Here is a 20,422-nt window from a genome sequence, read left to right on the forward strand (position 1 = left end):
GAATAAAGACTGGGAATGGATTGTCATTACATAAAGTAAAACTATTTCCCCATGTTTACTCCCTCCCACCCGCATTGTTCCTCAGAGATTCTTGTCAACTGCTGGAAATGGCCCACCTTCATTATCACTACAAAAGGTTTCTCTCCCCCACCCCCATTCTCCTGCTGGTAATAGCTCACCTTACCTGATCACCCTTCTTACAGTGTGTATGGTAACACCCATTGTTTCATGTTCTCTGTGTATATAAAATCTCCCCACTGTATTTTCCACTACATGCATCCGATGAAGTGAGCTATAGCTCACAAAAGCTTATGCTCAAATAAATTTGTTAAGTCTCTAAGGTGCCACAAGTACCCCTTTTCTACCAGCAGGGAGGTATCTGTAAGGGAGCCAGAAGAGACCCATGGGTAGGAAATCAGCACTCCCTACCAACCAGATGGAAAGGCCTGACTGCAGTGACCTGTGAAGAATAGCAGGAGCAAAACCTTAAGAGAGAGTTGAGTGCCCAGGAGGTGTATAATAGACTAGTGAGCCTCCAGGAGGAGCCCAGGAATTTCTAGTTTTGAATTTAACTACCTGTGTGTTGCCGGCACCCAGTGCCGACAGGCTGAACAACAGCTTGAGTGGTTTGTTACCCGGTGTGCTATATTTAATAATTATAACGGGGTGGAGAAGCAGAAAAGTTTAACTACCTGTGTGTAAATCATTCAGTTCCTGCAAGGGGACAGCAATTAGACCACCAGAGGTAGTGGTTGGTTTGGCTACAGATGGAGGCAAACTGAGGCAGAGGCAGTGTCCAACACTGGATGACGAAAGACCCTGCTATAGGCAACTTCCCTCCTTTTATCCTCCTTTTGCTGCTTCTGGCCAAAACTATCCCTATCTCCTTTATGTACTACTAGAGTTTTAGGCCTCATCTATACTTTACCTGAACTGGTCTGGAACAGTTTTAAACCAGTTAAGGCTCATTTGGTTTAAACAGAGTTTTGGATGACAAGCCAAAGAATTCCTAGTCCCCTTACTGGTTCTGGGGGAAGTTGAAGTGTTATTGATGCATTCGAGCATGGTTTTGGTTCTGGCTTCCCTCCTGTACCCCAGTGTGCCACCCCAGCCGCTGAGGCCAACTTGTGGGCTTGTGTCAATTCTACCTAAACTTGAATGCCTTTCAGCTTGGCAGGGCATTAGCAGTGGAGGTGCCTTGACTCTGAAAGTCGACTCTATCTGTTTGCCTAGAGCACAAGCCTGTTGAACAGTGCTAGTCTAGTACCGTGCCAAATTACATTATTCAGTGAACATCCCTTTTTTTCAATGAATCATTTGCTAACACTTGTGTGGGATCTGACCAGATCTATAGCAGGTTGACTGGCAACAGAATACTAAAATCCATAAAAGCGGCAAAGAGTCCTGTGGCACCTTATAGACTCACAGACGTATTGGAGCATAAGCTTTCTGTGGGTGCCACAGGACTCTTTGCCACTTTTACAGATCCAGACTAACACGGCTATCCCTCTGATACCTAAAATCCATAAATTATTCAATAAATAATGGTATTTGGCATTCTACCAGGTGTATTTAGGAAACAGGATAAAGCCCATCTTTTAGTATTCTGCTTCAAGGGCTTAATACAGTATATAGTTGAACGCTGATAAGTCTTTCTATATTTGCATTGATCAAAAAGTTACACAGGTTATTTACTAATGCTGTTCGGCACCCAGAAAATGCAGTGATAGCAGCATTTGTAAAGTGCATAAACTGTGTTTAAGCCAACTCCATAATGGCTAGGCTAGTGGTCTCTATTCCAAATTAATCTAAATTGGCTTAAACCATATTTCATATTAACTCAGGTAATGCTATTCCAAAGCTTTAAACTCCTCTTCCGACCAGGACTTCTTCCCAACACTTTGCCTTTGGTTCATTTTCCTTTGCAGCAAATGACCTTGTATTGTCTCGTCTTTGTTATTACAAGCTTTTAAAACAGAACTTAAATAGAACTAGTGGTGTAAGCTGGCTAAAATTCAGAAATATTCAAACTCAGCTGGAGACCATGAACAGTTTCGGTTTTCAAAAAAGAAAATATTAGTTATCGAGATTCTGTTTTCCACATTTGGTTTTTGTAGGAAGTAATATTTTAGTCTATGTACCTTGTTGATAAAAATAGTACTTACAGGTCAGAAATAAAAACATTTTCTTGATTGGCTGAGGTCCTTCATTTTGTAATTTGAAAAAAGGAAAACAGAATCTGAATGCTGCTGAGAAAATGGAAGAGGGCGCTGGTGTAGAAAAGGTTTCCCCCCCCAAGATCTTTATAAAAGCACCACAGAAAAGTGACTTTGACTTTTGGACACCAAGACAAGGTGGGCAATAAACCTACATAACCATATACAACACAGTTACAAAAAGAATACACTCATTCAAACTGTAAACTGTTCCCTCTTCAAGTCTGCACGATCAATTTCTCATTTACGAAAGATTAGGTTCTTCACACTAGTTGATGATTGTGCACAGAAACAAAGCATCACCAGCCACCACTTACTCTATCTTTTTTACATTCAGATTCTCCCCAAACAACTCATTCAGCTCTACTTACAACGAGGTGAGTGATTTCAAGCCATGGAATGCATCAGGAGCAATGTCAGATACTTGATTCTTGCTGATGTCTCTGTAAAGATATGGGGGGGGGGATGACAGATTATTTGTAAATAGGAATTTCTTGAAAAAAGTTAGATTTTTTCAGTGTAATAAGCACTTTATTACTTATTTCATTATTATTGTTATTTATTTGTATTATCCGAGCATTTGGGAGCCCTGATCACCATGAACCCATTGTGATTGGCATTGTACAAACACAGAACACAAAAATGGTTCCTGATCCAAAGAGCTTACAACTGCAGTTTAAGATAAGGGAGAACAGATGGACACAGACAGATGGGGGAATTCAAGAAAATAATGTGACAAGATTGGTCAGCATGATAGGCCATGTTATCAGCTCAACAGTACTCTAAGTGTTGTCAAGCTTTTAGCAGGCATCATGGCAAAGGAGAGTTTTAAGGAGGAATTGAACAATGAGGTGGCTTTGAAATTATTTACAGAGAGCATCTCCCAAGTAGAAGAAGCAGCATGGAAAAAAGCACAGCAAGGCTTGTTTGAAAATTTAACAAGTGGGCAACCGAGGCTGGTATCATTAGCTAATCAGAGGCAGGAGTCAATTTTTCCAGACTGAAACGATAGATAGGATGGCAATCGGGTATGAAAGGCTATGAAAGTGAAGACAAGTAGTTTATGTGTAATGCAGTAGAGAAGGGGGCACAGTGGAGGGATACAAAGAGAGGGGTGACATGGTCAAAGCAATGGGCTAGAAAAATGAGCTCTACAGTAGTATGCTGAATGGATATGAGCAGGACAAGACTGTATTTGTCAAGGCCAGAGAAGAAGATGTTGCTGTAATCAAGATGAAAGATAGTGACAGCCTGGACAAGAATTTTAGCTTCATAAACAAAACAAAACAAAATGTGTTAGCCCTGTTTAGGGTTAATCATTGGTTAGAGAAGATAACCATCCTAAGCAATGTAGCACTGGGTTAACAGATAAGAGTCTTTCCTGTACCAGATTTCTGTTTGGCAGTAGTGTATGCTTGTATAGGGGAACAGCTCAGCCATTTCTCTGATTTTAAAGACCAGCCTTAGTGCCACTCAGAACTGGTGCTGGGCAGTAATAAATTGTGCCACTGGTGTAAGGCTCTTAATGAACACTCTGGTCCGTTGCGGATGAGCAGAGCACATTCAACTGCACCTCTCATCCAAGGGGAACTCAGCTGGGCATTTAAAACCTAGATAATGACCCTAATTCTGCCACCAGCATGGTATAAAGGGACCATAAATCACTACAGAATCTGGCCAAGGCATTAGGTTTCAGTAAGGTCCCCTTCACACTCCCATTACAGCTGCGCTGGGGGATCCAGTCACAACATGCTTTCACTGTTTCAACAGAAGTTTTGAAAATGCTAGTCTGAAAGAAACAAACAAATGAAGGCTGTAGAACAATTAGTTTGTTTGTAAATGGGACCAAATTCTATTAGATCCCTGTTAAAGACCCAGTCCATCCTTTTCTACAGGTGGGATATAAACATGTGCTGTGTGCCCCAACATGGCTAGGATGTCAAATCATCTTCTCCAAGTTACTTAGAACATGCCGAATGTTCAGCATATAAACTGTTCCATTGCCTTCCTTTGGAATGGTAACTGCTTATATCAACACTGACTCTGTTCCATGATTGTTCAGGCTAGTACAATCCGACACGGGTAGTATTTCACATACTACATTTCCATTGTTACTCCATTTCTGCTAGAAGACATGTTCAGAACAGTGGATGGGCTTATTCAATAAACTTCATTTCAGTAGCAGTATCCTAACATCTCTTTAGGAATCTACAAGGAATAAGGTTTTCTCACAAAGCTCTTAACAAAGTGATTGATCTAATAATGTTTCCCACTACAGCTTTTTGCTTCACTTTTGTCCACTGGAGTTTCATTTTTGTGGTTTTTCTTAGGCTATACTCACCACAGTCAAGTCTGCTAAAGAAGAACCCCTTTCATTCCCCTCTGAAATCTGTTTAGGAAATCAGTTAACGTTGACTGCCCTTTGTGTCTAGACAGTAAGATGCAAATAGCAGCCTTCATAGAAATAGCCAAATTTCTTGGCACAAAGTTTGTACTATGGCATCTATCCAGGAATATTTTTGAACCCATTACAATGGAGCAGAGCAATGTGATAGACCAGAACCCTAACATCTGAAAGGGGAACCCTATTTCGGAATCAAACATCTCAGTGCAGCCTGTTTCTGTATATATCACATTTTGATTGAAACAAAAGATTTTGTCCCACCTCCCCCTCTCCAATTTAGGATGTTAATCTGGGTATAACTAATGATGCCTGACCCTGCATAAATAGCATGGGAGATGACATTCACCCACCTCTTGCGGATGTGGTATGATCAGCATTAGAAGATAATTAGACACATTATTTCCTTTCCATTAGAGCCAAGGCTCCAGTGCTGTTACTTAGATAGCACGGCTGAATCTCCTCCTGCCTTGATTGAGGCACAGGATTCAATTAAGATTTTGCTCTTCTTTTTGTTTCCTTTCTATGGCCTGCTGTTTTGTGGTAAGTTCACTCCACTCTAGTGCTTGATTTACATCAAGAAAGAGCGGGTACACGCTTTCCTAACCTTTCATTACTAAGTCAGTTTAGGTCACAGAGCACATGGTTTTGGATATCACTAGAATCACGGAGTGGAACTGCAGCTCTTTAGCTGGGAATTTAATAGACTGATCAGGATTCCATCTAGGCAGAGAATTCATTAACCATCTCAAAGTCTCATCTCCTTATGCCCATGACAACACATAAATGATTTACTTTTTGACAAGGTTCATAAACATACTCTTGAGCAGTGGTGGGCAACCTTCAGCCTGTGGGCCGGATGCAGCCCATCATGGTAATCTGCTGGCGGGCCGCAAGATAGTGTTGATATTGACCGTCCGCAGGCACGGCCGCCCGCAGCCCCCAGTGGCCACGGTTCACCGTTCCCAGCCATTGGGAGCTGCGGGAAGCGGTGCAGGCTGCAGGGATGTGCTGGCAGCCGCTTCCCGCAGTTCCCATTGGCCAGGAACAGCAAACCGCAGCCACCGGGAGCTGCGGGCAGCCATGCCTGCGGATGGTTCATGTAAACACTGTCTCGCAGCCAGCCAGTGGATTACCCTGCTGGGCCGCATGGATTGCCCACCACTGCTCTTGAGGGTGACTGCATGCAGCTGCTGTATAGGAGTGCAAATTGCTTCTATCTCTGCAGCAGGGTAGAAGGCATATCTTGTGCTTCTTGTAGAGCATATGAAGATGATTTAAGTTTCTTTACTGCCCTCTGTAAGAGCTTTTGAGACAAACTACTGAATAATGTTTAGAGCTGGTTGAAAAATGAAAAACAAACAAACCCACAATTCATAAAATAATTTGAGAAACAGTCATATTGCAACATTAGTTGGATGGGTGTGAAACTTTGTGACCTGTTTATTGTTAAGATGAAAAGTGTTAATGTTAAATATCAGAAAGAAGTGCAGTTATATTGTTATAGCCACACCTTTCTGGGGGCTGGAGTCCTCAGTCTTGTGCCCAAAATGCACCCGAGAAGCACAGGTAAAATAGTAGGAGATGGCTTAGTGATGTTTCTATAAATTTTCAAATCCCTAGACTATGCAACCATATATTTGACTACTAGAAGGGTGAAATCTTCCTTCTGAGCTAGATAAATTGAGCTGCAGTAGTTACCCATGTGTGGAGGCATGAATAACTGTACTGAGGTCCATGACAGATGAAAAGTTGCAACCAAAAGAAGATGGCATAAGTTCTCTTGGCTACTGCTGCTACCTGAACATCCAGAGGCAGTTAAGGATCCGCTCTAAATAGTGAGTTTTAACTAAAGGCAAACATAACTTCTCAATCCACGGAACAGCTATAACTTTTCCCCTCTCCTCAGGATGTTGCCCTCATCCCACCTGTCTGATTTAGATTGAGCCTCAGCTAACCAGCTCTAACTCAAGGTCTAATCTTAGCCACACACTGGGAAACAAAAACTTCACCATCTTTTAGGAAACTGAGCTAAGTACCGTCAAAATACTGAAATAGTCCTTTTCCCCTAACATCCTCACATGTACATGGAACAGCAGAAGAAGTAGGATAGAACCTTCTGGTACTCCACAGCACTAGCATAATATCACCCTCTGATTGCTTTCAGAGAAAGAATGGAGGAACTTTTGTTCTCCTTGGTATACTCTTAGGATCCCCAGACATGTTATTAATCCCTCTGATATCAAAGGCTCCTGCCATTTCTAAAGAATCAGCATGAACAAATGCACTTTTCCCCACATTAGAAGGTCATCAGCCAATGAGGCCAGCACAGTTTCCATGTCATTCCATAACTAGGTCTAACAGCAGAGAGAAAGGAGCTAAGAAAATCTGAAGACTTCTGATGATTCCAGAGCTGTCTAATTGTAATCTGCTCAACACTATCTCCCAAAATATTAAGATTAGAGACATGACTGGTGAGCCTTTTAGTATTAAGAGCGAGTTTCTTGACCACAGTTCATGCTTGTATTAGTAATACTAGAATCTTGCAGTCCCAAATGGAGATGGCAATAACCACCAACAGTAATGGAACAAATAGATCTCCACTAGATTTCACAAACCCTGGTGAGCACTGGTCCAGATTACAGATCCTCACTGTTCCACAACAATTCTGAACCTCACTAAAGAGACAGAAGCAACGTTACAGCAGAGAAATGTCACATTTATTCTACCACACACTGACAAGGACATCTCTTGATCTCCATAGAAGCCATCTCTTCAGTGTCAATAAAGTGTGTGAAGCACTTGGGGATTTCCTTGCTAAAAGTGGATAAATAATGTTAAATTAACATCTGGCATAATGGTTTACTGTCTCACTGTCATGGCAGGAATAGTAATAAGGCTGTGTAGAATCAGAACTGCAATAAAGGCTGTCTTTCCCATATGTACATTTATATACATTTGTAAATGGCAAAGACCTATTTTTAATGATACTACTTAACAGTATTTTCAAGAATAATCTCAAAGCCTATGCCAACAGTGCTTCAAAAGCCTATTAATGTAACTTGCTAATGGAATTCTTGCACACAAAACCTTTACTGTTATCCTTTTCATAATAAGCACCACTGTGCATTGTCCTGAATGGTTAGGGAAAAAAGCATCATTTTCTATATCTTGACAGTTGGAAGGCACCAATCATGAAAACATAAATAACAATAAAGGATCATCAAGTTCTAATATTACTAATACCTCAGAAAAAAATTAAAATAGTAACAAATAATGAAAGAGTTACAGGTTATTTACAATTCCTCAACTCTGGGAACTTGATGACCCTGGATTGGTGGCACAGTAACTTAACCCAATAGCCACTGTTCAACATGGGATCATGTCAAAGAGCATTAACTATTTGGTATTTCAGTTCTTATGTGAAACAATTTGATAGGATCAATCTTACTCATATCAAGCAGTCGTTCACATAAAACCCCCCACTACCCACGGTGCCTTCATGAGCAGCCTCAGCAAGGGGCCAGGGACACTGAATTAGTCCTCATCCCCAGAGGTGTCTGGTGCAGAGGAGTGTTGACGCACATTGATGGGATGGCAAGTTTAGCAGAAGCTTGTTTTACCATGATTTTGGGTTTAGTACTACTTCCAGAAGCACACAACAATTTCCATTGCTGTGTCCGTCCAGCATCTCTCATATGAGCCTCAACTTCACGTCTGGGGAGAAATATATATATACCTCCAAATTCTGTTCTTTTACTATTGATGTAAATCTAGGGCAGCTATATTGAACATAATAGATTAGGGTTCTTTTAGGTTTATACAGCCTAGAATATTTGTTTTGAAAACCAACCTAATTTGGATACTTAAGAAAACAAGGGCATACAATATATTGTTACAAAAGTTCAAACCCCTCTTGTAAGAACCATCTCTCCTGCCCAACCAATGGCAACTAAATTAAAGTGATGCAGACAGACAGGGTGACCATATTTCCCTATGCTGAATATAAGACACCTGGTAAAATTACTTGTATTCAAGCGAGTTCAGTGGCAATCGACCAGAACTATGCAGTACAAACATTCAAATTAACATCAAACTGACTGAGCCCCTATTAAAAAGAATCCAAGTAGGCAGTGCTTCTTTTTATTTACCTTATCTTTAAGGCTTTAGGGTTCACACAGGGAGGGGTCATACACACACTCCACACACACACTGGGAGAGGTGACACACCCACGCTCCCGTACACCTCTCTCACACAGGGGAGAACTGACCCTCCTTGCTTGGCGCTCTCCACCCTCCATTCCTGGCTGGGCCACTGGGACGGTCCCGCCTCTCCTATTACTTGGCACCACATCTTCCTGAGGCAACATGTGGGGAGGGGGCATGTAGGGTCACATGAACCCCTCCAGATTTCTGCCAGAGTTCACACCAGAATGTGGCCATCAGCAGTCTTTTGGCACTGTGTGGGAGGGAAGGGACAGGAGCTGCTTCCAGCCACAGGGGAGTTTGGGGGCAGGATGACCTGGACCATGTCTTTGCAGGACTCATTTCTTCCCCCACTAACCTCCCCTCCCTGTGACGGGAAGTACCTTGTCTCTTCCTGCCTGCACAGTGTCGAAAGGCAGCTAGAAGACATGGCTGCTGCTGCTGGTCACTGACATAACCCAGCCGCCTCCTCTCCCCCGGCTACATTGCGGGCAGGAAGAGATTAAGCCCTAAGGATGCATTGTGCACCAGGGCCCAGGGAATCTTACTGCGGGGCTTCAGCAAACCTGGTCAGAGAGGTGGCTCAGCAGGGGAGGGTGCCTAGGAGATGGAGCAGCCCCACGCTCTCTGGGGGCAGGACCCAGGGTAGGCGGTCAAGGTGAAGAGGGTGCTAAGCCCTTGTCCGGGGGGCTGCTGTGGACCCTGCAGGGTCGGGGCACGAACAGGCTGGAAATCGCTTCCGCCACTCCCACACCACTCCAGAGCTTAGCTGACGGGTGGAGAAGCTTCCCCGTGCCAGGGCTGTGTGTGACTATGGCACACACAGGGCTCAGCTCCTCGTAGTCAGTCCCTGGGCCAGAGGGTCTTGGGCTTTCCTGGGGTGCTGGCCTAGCCAGAGATAGTGAGGGAAGGAAAAGCCTGCTGGCCAGGCTGTTACTGAGCTGAGCACTCTGACCAGGGGCTGGTTCTCTGCGCAATGCTAGGAATAGGACACGCGCTGCTGGGGGAGATAGGGAGGAGCAGCGGCGCTGGAGGGACGGGGTGAAGGGGCAAAGCAGGGAGAGGACAGTGATAGGGGGAGCATGTAAATGGCTGATGGGTGGGCAGCATTGGCGGCACATAACTGGCTACTGCCTGGCACCTGCCTGCACTCACCAGCGACCACAGCTTGCAGCCAGTGCCAGCTGGAAAGAGGACGGAGGGTGGGGCCATGCTGGCCAAGAGCCGGCACGCAGCAAAGGGCTGCGCTGACAGACCAGCAGCAGGATCAGCCAGCCCCATGCACTGCAGCTTTGCCCCACCACCAGCCTTGCACACCCACTCCCATCATTGGCCACTGGACCCCCACTCACTGCTGGTGGGGGGGAGGCTGGCGAGCAGGGATCCAGCCAGCAGCAGGACCCACCAGTACTGATGGGGAAAGACAGAAAATATGGGATAATTTGCCCATTTTTAAGAAAAAGTCAGGACAACTGCAGAAGGGCTTAAAAACAGGACTGCCCCTTTAAAAACGGGACATCTGCTCACCCTACAAATAGATGTCTGAATGCAGAAGAGAAAATAATTATAACTCAAAATCTTCTCTGAGGAAAGGAATTCAATGTTTGGAAAGAAATAAAGGGGACAACAATTAATTACTTCATATGCTACACAATAGAGAAATGAATCTGCATGTTATTAAGGATTTCATGCACTGTTAAGCATCCTGGGCCAATTCCATGCTGCTTTATACTTTGAAAAAGAGTTTATCTATACAACCCTCAGTAGTTTCAACACAGAATTTGGTCTTTTATTTGAAAAATAAAGAAGATAAAGTTCAAAATAGTGCAAGCTACAAGTATCACTCTTACATGTAGTCTTATTTTTAAACTTACATTCTCTTAAGTTTCTTGTACTGGGAAAAAGCTCCAGTGGGAATTGTTTTGATGGAATTCTGTTCCAAGCGTCTAAAAACAAACAGAGTAATATAAACATTAAATATAAGATTGTAACGCAGGAATAACATTAAATGTTATAACTTTTTTTGTACAAAAATATAAAACTATATTTGAAACAGATTTTCTTTTGAAAGCCACTAAAATTCAGCAAATGGCTTTTTTAGGAAACAAATTCATCTTTCTGACTAATCAAATTTCGACCAAAAAAAGAAAACCCAATTACGAAGTATGTCACAGTAAGATGGTAAATTTAGTTCTGTGGGAGCTAAGCTCACTTTGTCCTTTCTCAAGATAGACACATTGCAAATCACCACCTGCATCTTCAGGGCCAACCGAATTAACAGAAGATTTCTGATGTATATTGTAATATTTCTCACTAAGGATAAGGAAAAAAATATCATTTCCCTCCATGTACAAAGCAGTTATTACAAAAGGATGGCAAATTTCCACCTCAAAGAAGTTGCTCTATTATTCTTCTCTGAAGTAGATAAAGGATGCTTTCAAGCTGAGATCTAAGACAATACTTTTTATGCATATGTCCACAACTCCCAATATAGTTACTTAAGATAGAATTTGGTCTGCAATGTCAGACCACTAGACCATGTTCTCTCATGGATAAGTAGATCTGTTTGTAAAGCATGGGGGTAAAAGCAAGGAACTCTTAAGTTCTAGACCTGGCTATGTCATTAACTCACTGTGTCACTTTTTTAGACAAGGCCTTATAAATAACTTCTGTATCAGTTTTCCCATTCATAATTTGGGAATAATAATGCCTTATTATCTACCTCACATAGGTGTTGCAAGGATTAGTATCTATTTGTGATATACTTTGAAAAAAGAAAATGCTAGATAAAAAGCATAAGGTTTTTTGCCTCTTTTGATGCCACTCAAGAAATAAAAGGAGAGGTCCCAAGAGAGGAAACAAAACACTTTTTTCACTACCTTAGAATACTAGGGTCTATTTTTAATGCCATATACAGAGAGGCATCCTATATAAAACACTATGGATGAGATTAACAGTAAAATAAAACACACAAGATTGACTGAGAAATATAAAACTTAAATGAGTTTCTGAAATATATTTTCATAAAAAAGTTTCTAAGTAGATATTTTAAAAGGTTCCCATAATCCTCAAGAACAGGCCTTGTGATCTCACAGGTTAATAATAAAAGTGAATCCCAATAAGCTAAACTCAAAATACTCAACTTATGTTATCAAAAATTCTTATATCCAAATCTGACACTGGCATTCAAGGCTATTAAGGCTCTATTTTACAAAAAGAAAAAAGAAAAGAAAAAAAAAAGATTTTTTTCCAAGAACTTCATAATATCCTGAGTTTTGACTATGTTGGCACGGTCACCAATCACTGTTGTTGGAAATGGTAGAGAGCTGAAATACAAAAGCACCTCACCGACCCCAAAGGGGCCAAGGCAACCCAACACACTCCTTTCTTTAAAAGAAAACATGGTGATAGGTACTTAAGAAAACAACTCCCTGAGATGACATGGAGTTAATCAGCATTGATTACTGCTGCAACCACATGGAAGAGAGAAACAAAAACGTGAAAGTATGAGTATGGAGATAAAATGCAGTGCAGCAAGAAGGTGAAGCATGTGTGTCTTAAAGGACTGCAGGAGAATGAAGAGGGAGCTTATGAAGCCTATAGCTCTTTGCTTCAGAGAATATCCTCCAAATGATCAGTGCCTGCAATGAGTAAACAAAAATCCCACTTCCCCCAATGCATTTTCACTATTTTGGCTGTTTTACAGGAAACAGTTTAGTGGAACTGAAAAACAAATAAAACAATGAGTATGTAGTCATTGCCATTAAACTTTACTGATACCATACCTATTTTGTGGATCCATTATCTCACTTAATTATCTCAATTATTCTGTGATTTAAGTCTCTGTATAAGATTTCCCTCCCAGTTAGTCCTAAATAGTATGGTACGCACATGCACTGGATTGCAGGGGAATGAACAGTGAAATGCAAATTGCTGCGGATATCAGCACACTGGTGTTTTAGTGTGCATGTGCTACCCAGAGTTGCAACAGACTTTTTCTAGACATTCGGAGGTCAACTTTTCAGTGAAGCCTTTTGCATTACAAACTCACAAAAGTTTGCCTGTGCACTAATTTCTATGAACAAAGTCTGGAGTTGTGCGCCAACTACCACTTTGCAGATACAAATTGGGGTTTCACATGCTTAAGAGGTGCATATCTATTTCCACAGGAGCAATCAATTGAACAGAATTGCAAGATGAGGTTAGCCTGGGTGAAAACTTGGCCCTGTATTAATAATTCTTTGAAGTACACAGGAAAATGTCACATAGAGAACAAAAGCAATGATATGTAAAAGATACCAACTCTCCTCCCTCTGCTTCCCCAACATGTACACACCCCAAATTGCAATCACTAGGGATTAAAGCCCACACCTCCTGCAAATGTGAAAAATAAATAACCTAGAGGAGGACAGAGTGGGGGGAAAGAAAGAGAAATTAGGATGCCAGAGGGCTGTCTCACAGGGAGTTGGCCAGTAACACTCAGAAGCAGCATTGAGTTCTTCACCACTCACCACAAATGAGGAGCAGATGGGCTGTAATGAAAATAGATGGTCAAGGGTGGTATCACATGCCGCTGTATTTTCAGTTTAGTTCCGCAATAAGCTCTTGATTTTATTTAATTTTTAAGAAGTCCTTTCCGTGGGGTTCTAGGCCGAACAGATGATGCTTAGTGGGCCCTATCATGATAATGTGGTCATGCAAGTAAGCATGTAGATTCCAAACTTGCCACAAAGCACAGTCAACATTTACTATATAATATTAAAAGGCATAATTGCAAAATCTGAAGTAGAAACTTGGGCTTTACAATTTCTTTATTCATAAATGCATGTTATGGAACTGTGGGTACAAGCTGAAAATGGCAATTCATTTTTATATTAATAGAAATGTGAAAAACGTAAGTGATTCACATTACTAGTTTGTACTACTACCTTGCCTGACCTCACTAGCTAGGCAACATGCGTACAGGTCAGTATTAGATGGGAGATATCCAAGGAACAATTAGGTTCTGTCAGAAGAACATTAGGTGCTGATGGTTCTGAGAGGTCACTCTTCACCCTGAGCCAGTGCTGACTCACCATGGAATAATGGGGAACAGTGGTGCTAGCAAGCACAATCTTTCAAATGAGATGGAAAATGGAGGTTCTTACCAGATCATGTAACACTTTGCACCCCCCCCCCCCAAAAAAAAAGGTGTGTGGTAACCTGTACATCCTGGTTAAATTCTATTTTAAGAGTAGAGCTTGGCAGAATGAAATTGATCTAATTTGCATCTTCAGGTAGACAGCATTCTTTAGCCCATGTTCTAGTGTGTTGGATGGGGTTGCTGTATGTTGTTAAAGAGCAAATTTTTTTCTGCCGCAGAGGAGACAGATTTCAGTGGTTGGTGAAGGAATATTAGGAAACAATTTTTGAGAGGCATTCTGAGATCTTCTGATGAAAGATGCAAGCACAAAATAATAATCTGTATTGGCTATTTGAACCCTTTCCCCCCTGTTCTAGATTTCTGTAGTTTGGATTTGAAGTCAAAATGTAAAAGTAAATAGTTGGAAAATAAAGAAAAAATTTCAGGAAAATTTATTTCCATTCTTCATCCAAATTTCATTTTCACTAACATTTTGCAACCAGCTGTGTTTAACAGACACAGCACCGAACAAGTGGAATCCATGAGAACACACTGTAAAGACTGATGGAATAAACTGACTCTATATGAAAGGTACTGTTCAACCTTCTCATGGGCTTTTGCTCATCCATTCAGTTATCCTCTTCATTCTGCCATGTCAGCTGCTGCCTGAGAACACCATTCATACTGCCCACATGTATTCTAGATGCTGCACTTCCCCCTTCTGACATGAAACAGTGTTGCGTCTGCCTTTGGAAGTTTTACTTTTAAAGCTTCAGTGACAGTGGATGTCAAAGGACAAAAGCAATTTCCTTTATTCTCCTCTAATAAAGTATCAGAGCCTGGAAAACGCAGAAGGCCTGATGGATTCAAATACATTTTTTTTTTCTAATAGTGTGACATGGGAGAAGATCTTTTTGATTTTTAAATGACTTTGTGGCACTAAGAGCAGATAGTAAACAAAACAGTTAGAAAAAGCAAGGGGGAAAGGATGCACTTAAAGGTGACAAATAATCCTCTGACAAAGAATAAGCACTCAAAATCCCATCCTAATCCATCTCAAGGTTCACTAAGGTGCAAATCTTTTCAAATCTCATCTGGTGCTTACACTACTCAAACACATGCAGGAAAACACAAAAAGATAAACAATCACCACCTAACGTAGCTTTCTTAGAGCCAGATCACATTCTTTGGAGTGACAAAGCCATTTGTCTTGAAGAGTAATGCCCATTACAGAGTGGGGGAGACAGCCATATTAATTTAGGCCTCAGCTATCTCATTTTCATGGGGGGAAAAAATAATTTGTTACTTGGCTTGCTAATGGAGCAGTTTGCTAGCAATTTTCCCATTTCAAACAACATCTCAGCCGCTAATGTGTAATGGTTTGTCAAGTCTACCCATAACACAGACAAATCACTAGCTTGGGAAAAAAGAGAGAGAGGGAGCGAAACATCAGTACTGATAATTCTTAGCTGTCAAATGAATAGAGTCTACAAATGAGACAGCCACGGTCTATTAACAGTGTTGTTCTGCTGTGCTTGAGATGTGTCAGAAAATGTCCCTTCCGCAAGAGGCAGCCATGAACGTCCCTGCTGGGAAAGCATAAAGTAACGTACAACAGCCAAAGTACTCAATGGGTCATGTTGCTCTGCTTCAATGGCTAAGGTTCTTATAGGCTTGCACCATTTGAGTGGCCAAGAGCTGAAAGAAATATCTGGTAGAAAAAGAGGGGCATCAGTACCTTGATAGTTCTCATTTGTCTGACAGGATACATAAAGCCTATTCAAAGGTCATCGGGAAGGTGTTAGTCCTCTGGACTTGGCTGAAGGAAGGATAGCCTATCCTGAGTGCAAGGATTTGCAGGGTAGCAAGTCAAGGTCAGTAGTGGGAAATTACTTAATTCCTCCCAGTGGGATGTGCTGTGAAGAGTTGTGGACTGGGAATAGCAGTGTCAGGGAGGAAGGTGGGGGATCTGTGGAGAAAGAGGTTTTTTTAAAGAGTCCCGAACCACCTCTTTCTCCACAGCCCTCTGTGGAGAAAGAGGTGGTTAGGGTCTATTTAGAAAAACTGGACGTGCACAAGTCCATGGGGGCGGATGAGTTGCATCCGAGAGTGCTAAAGGAACTGGCGGCTGTGATTGCAGAGCCATTGGCCATTATCTTTGAAAACTCGTGGCGAACGGGGGAAGTCCCGGATGACTGGAAAAAGGCTAATGTAGTGCCAATCTTTAAAAAAGGGAAGAAGGAGGATCCTGGGAACTGCAGGCCAGTAAGCCTCACTTCAGTCCCCGGAAAAATCATGGAGCAGGTCCTCAAAGAATCAATCCTGAGGCACTTACATGAGAGGAAAGTGATCAGGAACAGTCAGCATGGATTCACCAAGGAAAGGTCATGCCTGACTAATCTAATCGCCTTCTATGATGAGATTACTGGTTCTGTGGATGAAGGGAAAGCAGAGGATGCATTGTATCTTGACTTTAGCAAAGCTTTTGACACGGTTTCCCACAGTATCCTTGTCAGCAAGTTAAGGAAGTAAGGGCTGGATGAATGCACTATAAGGTGGGTAGAAAGTTGGCTAGATTGTCGGGCTCAACGGGTAGTGATCAATGGTGCCATGTCTAGTTGGCAGCCGGTGTCAAGTGAAGTGCCCCAGGGGTCGGTCCTGGGGCCGGTTTTGTTCAATATCTTCATAAATGATCTGGAGGATGGTGTGGATTGCACTCTCAGCAAATTTGCAGATGGTACTAAACTGGGAGGAGTGGTAGATACGCTAGAGGGCAGGGATAGGATACAGGGACCTAGACAAATTGGAGGATTGGGCCAAAAGAAATCTGATGAGGTTCAATAAGGATAAGTGCAGGGTCCTGCATTTAGGACGGAAGAACCCAATGCACAGCTACAGATTAGGGACCGAATGGCTAGGCAGCAGTTCTGCGGAAAAGGACCTAGGGGTGACAGTGGACGAGAAGCTGGATATGAGTCAGCAGTGTGCCCTTGTTGCCAAGAAGGCCAATGGCATTTTGGGATGCATAAGTAGGGGCATAGCGAGCAGATCGAGGGACGTGATCGTCCCCCCTCTATTCGACATTGGTGAGGCCTCATCTGGAGTACTGTGTCCAGTTTTGGGCCCCACACTACAAGAAGGATGTGGATAAATTAGAGAGCGTCCAGCGAAGGGCAACAAGAATGATTAGGGGTCTGGAACACATGACTTATGAGGAGAGGCTGAGGGAACTGGGATTGTTTAGTCTGCGGAAGAGAAGAATGAGGGGGGATTTGATAGCTGCTTTCAGCTACGTGAGAGGTAGTTCCAGAGAGGATGGTTGTCATAAATATAAAGGGAAGGGTAAACCCCTTTGAAATCCCTCCTGGTCAGGGGAAAGCTCCTCTCACCTGTAAAGGGTTAAGAAGCTAAAGGTAACCTCGCGGGCACCTGACCAAAATGACCAATGAGGAGACAAGATACTTTCAAAAGCTGGGAGGAGGGAGAGAAACAAAGGGTCTGTGTCTGTCTGTATGCTGGGTCTTTGCCGGGGATAGACCAGGAATGGAGTCTTAGAACTTTTAGTAAGTAATCTAGCTAGGTATGTGTTAGATTATGATTTCTTTAAATGGCTGAGAAAAGAATTGTGCTGAATAGAATAACTATTTCTGTCTGTGTATCTTTTTTGTAACTTAAGGTTTTGCCTAGAGGGGTTCTCTATGTTTTTGAATCTAATTACCCTGTAAGGTATCTACCATCCTGATTTTACAGGGGGAATTTCTTTAATTCTATTTACTTTTATTTTTTATTAAAAGTCTTCTTGTAAAAAACTGAATGCTTTTTCATTGTTCTCAGATCCAAGGGTTTGGGTCTGTGGTCACCTATGCAAATTGGTGAGGCTTTTTATCCAACATTTCCCAGGAAAGGGGGGGGTGCAAGTGTTGGGAGGATTGTTCATTGTTCTTAAGATCCAAGGGTCTGGGTCTGTAGTCACCTAGGCAAATTGGTGAGGCTTTTTACCAAACCTTGTCCAGGAAGTGGGGTGCAAGGTTTTGGGAAGTATTTTGGGGGGAAGGACGCGTCCAAACAGCTCTTCCCCAGTAACCAGTATTAGTTTGGTGGTGGTGGTAGCGGCCAGTCCAAGGACAACAGGTGGAATATTTTGTACCTTGGGGAAGTTTTGACCTAAGCTGGTAAAGATAAGCTTAGGAGGTTTTTCATGCAGGTCCCCACATCTGTACCCTAGAGTTCAGAGTGGGGGAGGAACCTTGACAATGGTTCTAGACTATTCTCAGTGGTGGAAGAGGACAGGACAAGGAGTAATGGTCTCAAGTTGCAGTGGGGGAGGTTTAGGTTGGATATTAGGAAAAACTTTTTCACTAGGAGGGTGGTGAAACACTGGAATGCGTTGCCTAGGGAGGTGGTGGAATCTCCTTCCTTAGAAGTTTTTAAGGTCAGGCTTGACGAAGCCCTGGCTGGGATGATTTAATTGGGTATGGGTCCTGCTTTTGAGCAGGGGGTTGGACTAGATGACCTCCTGAGGTCCCTTCCAACCCTGATATTCTATGATTCTATGATCTCTAGGCAGCATCAGAAACCCAATGAGAAGTGTGATTCCTCCTGATACTTGAGTAAGGTGAGATGCATTTTAAAAGTTGCCACACCTTATGCTTGGGACTTTGATGAAGGAAGTCTGCTGAATTTGTTTGGCCCGTAACAGGAACTGGTCAGGCATCAGATTTACTCTTCTGTTTGATTACAGAGGTGTTGAAACAGGACCTAGGTCTGCTGAACCCTTTCCTGACTTGAATGGCCTGTCACACTCTGCAACATTAGTTCCATTATAATTACACTAACATATCCCTAGGTCACTGTATCAAAGTATGTACCAAAAGGTAAGCACTATGTAAAATGCACTGTGGTTATGAAAAAATACTGCTTTGCATTTACCCTATCAGTAACAGCTTCTTACTATGTCATTAAAGGAACAAAGTAAAATTCTATTTGTACTGAATTACTGCAGTGCACAACAAAACAATGCCAATAAGTGATTTGGACAGCATGTAAACAAAGTCTGAGGTCAAAATGCACAGTCTTGTTGCTTCAGAAGCTTTGTGGGTTGGCCCTGCTGAGTGGTGGCCTTTGCCCCTCTTCTCTCCCTTCCTCATCCAAAAGCCAGCAGAAATGCTTTAATGGCTGTGTGTGTTTTGGGATACAGGAACACCAAATATTCTAAATATATTTCTTTGCACTCTCCTGTTGTTTTAAAGCTTTCACTCCCTTCCTAAATGGAGCTTCTGCTGCTACTACCATTATACAACACTGAATGTTCTCTCACTGTCTTAGGGATTTATACTGCCACCATCACCATAGTATCTGAGTGCCTTCCAACTAAAATCAATACTATTTATTATGAATCATAATGAAACCATTATTTTTCCACTGCAACCAAGGGAATTTATTTCTTCCCAACAGGACTCAAACTTTACCTTCCCACTTCATGGTTTCTTATGGGGTGGAGGAGCTGTGGTCAGCAACCTGCCCTCGCATCCTAAAACAAGAGGGCAGATAGCAACTTCCCTCCACGTCCCTAGTGTTTTGTTAAGTATTGTTTTATTAAAGAACTAGCTGACTATCTCCCATGCCCTAACCTCCATCATCTTTTTTTTGGAAATCTTGGAAATTGGAAATCTGTCAGTTTCAAAAATTAGCCTCACAGAACTTGGATCTAATGCATACCAGAGATCAACATGTGACTTTGGATCAGAAATGATTAGACTGATAAATATCTAAGCAGTTTCTAAACACACGGACACTGCAGATTAATTCACCAACAAGTCATGTTGCTCAGCTTTTACATAAGGTCTGAAACATTACAGTAGTTTTAAGGAAACATGAGTTAGGACTCAGGTATGGGTACAAACATGAGTTAGGACTCATTAGAAAACAAAAGATTGTTTACCTACATGGATTTTCATCCACTTATCCAAGTATGACCACTTCTTCCTCATTAGTTTTTCCTTTGGTTTCTCAAGGCACTTGCTCTTCTCTGTTTGCGCTACTCCATTTCAACATGGCTGCAAATTTTCAGGATTAACCCAAAGCCATGGAGGAGGATTATGAGTTTCCACCTATCAGTTCAACTCTTCCTTCAAGTGATAATGAAAAGTTGTTCACACAACTATGGGCTGTAGATTCTTCCGATCCATACTGCATCATTAAAAAGCTAGTGATGGAATTCTTGACTGAATTTTTAACTATTTATCTAACTAAGGGCAGATCTTCAGCAGCCAAAATTGCCATTGGAATTGTCAAGCCTGAAATGGTCTCTTAAAATAAATCTGTGTACACTAACCTATTTGGATAGCAATGCTCAGCAAAGAGCTCTCTAGTGTGACAGCTGACATCTTTTAGAGTAGAAACAATGTAGTTGCACTTTAAGGGCTTGTTCTGGCCTCTGGTTTTGCGGTCTCTATTAAAAACTCAACAATTGGCACC

The 20,422-nt window shown here is 42.1% G+C and overlaps 1 protein-coding gene across 2 annotated transcripts in view; it reads right to left on the minus strand.

The window, feature by feature from the left end:
• Window positions 1-20,422, minus strand: part of SLIT3 (slit guidance ligand 3) — an 802,550-nt gene that overhangs the window by 227,988 nt on the left and 554,140 nt on the right. For both annotated transcript variants that reach the window (XM_073355953.1, XM_073355954.1), the window contains 2 exons: window positions 10,698-10,769; window positions 2,588-2,659 (listed from right to left, as the gene is read on the minus strand). In XM_073355953.1, coding sequence (XP_073212054.1) covers window positions 2,588-2,659; window positions 10,698-10,769 — 144 coding nt within the window. The remainder of the gene's footprint in view (window positions 1-2,587; window positions 2,660-10,697; window positions 10,770-20,422) is intronic.

Source organism: Lepidochelys kempii, chromosome 8, assembly GCF_965140265.1.
Source record: "Lepidochelys kempii isolate rLepKem1 chromosome 8, rLepKem1.hap2, whole genome shotgun sequence".
NCBI lineage: Eukaryota > Metazoa > Chordata > Testudines > Cheloniidae > Lepidochelys > Lepidochelys kempii.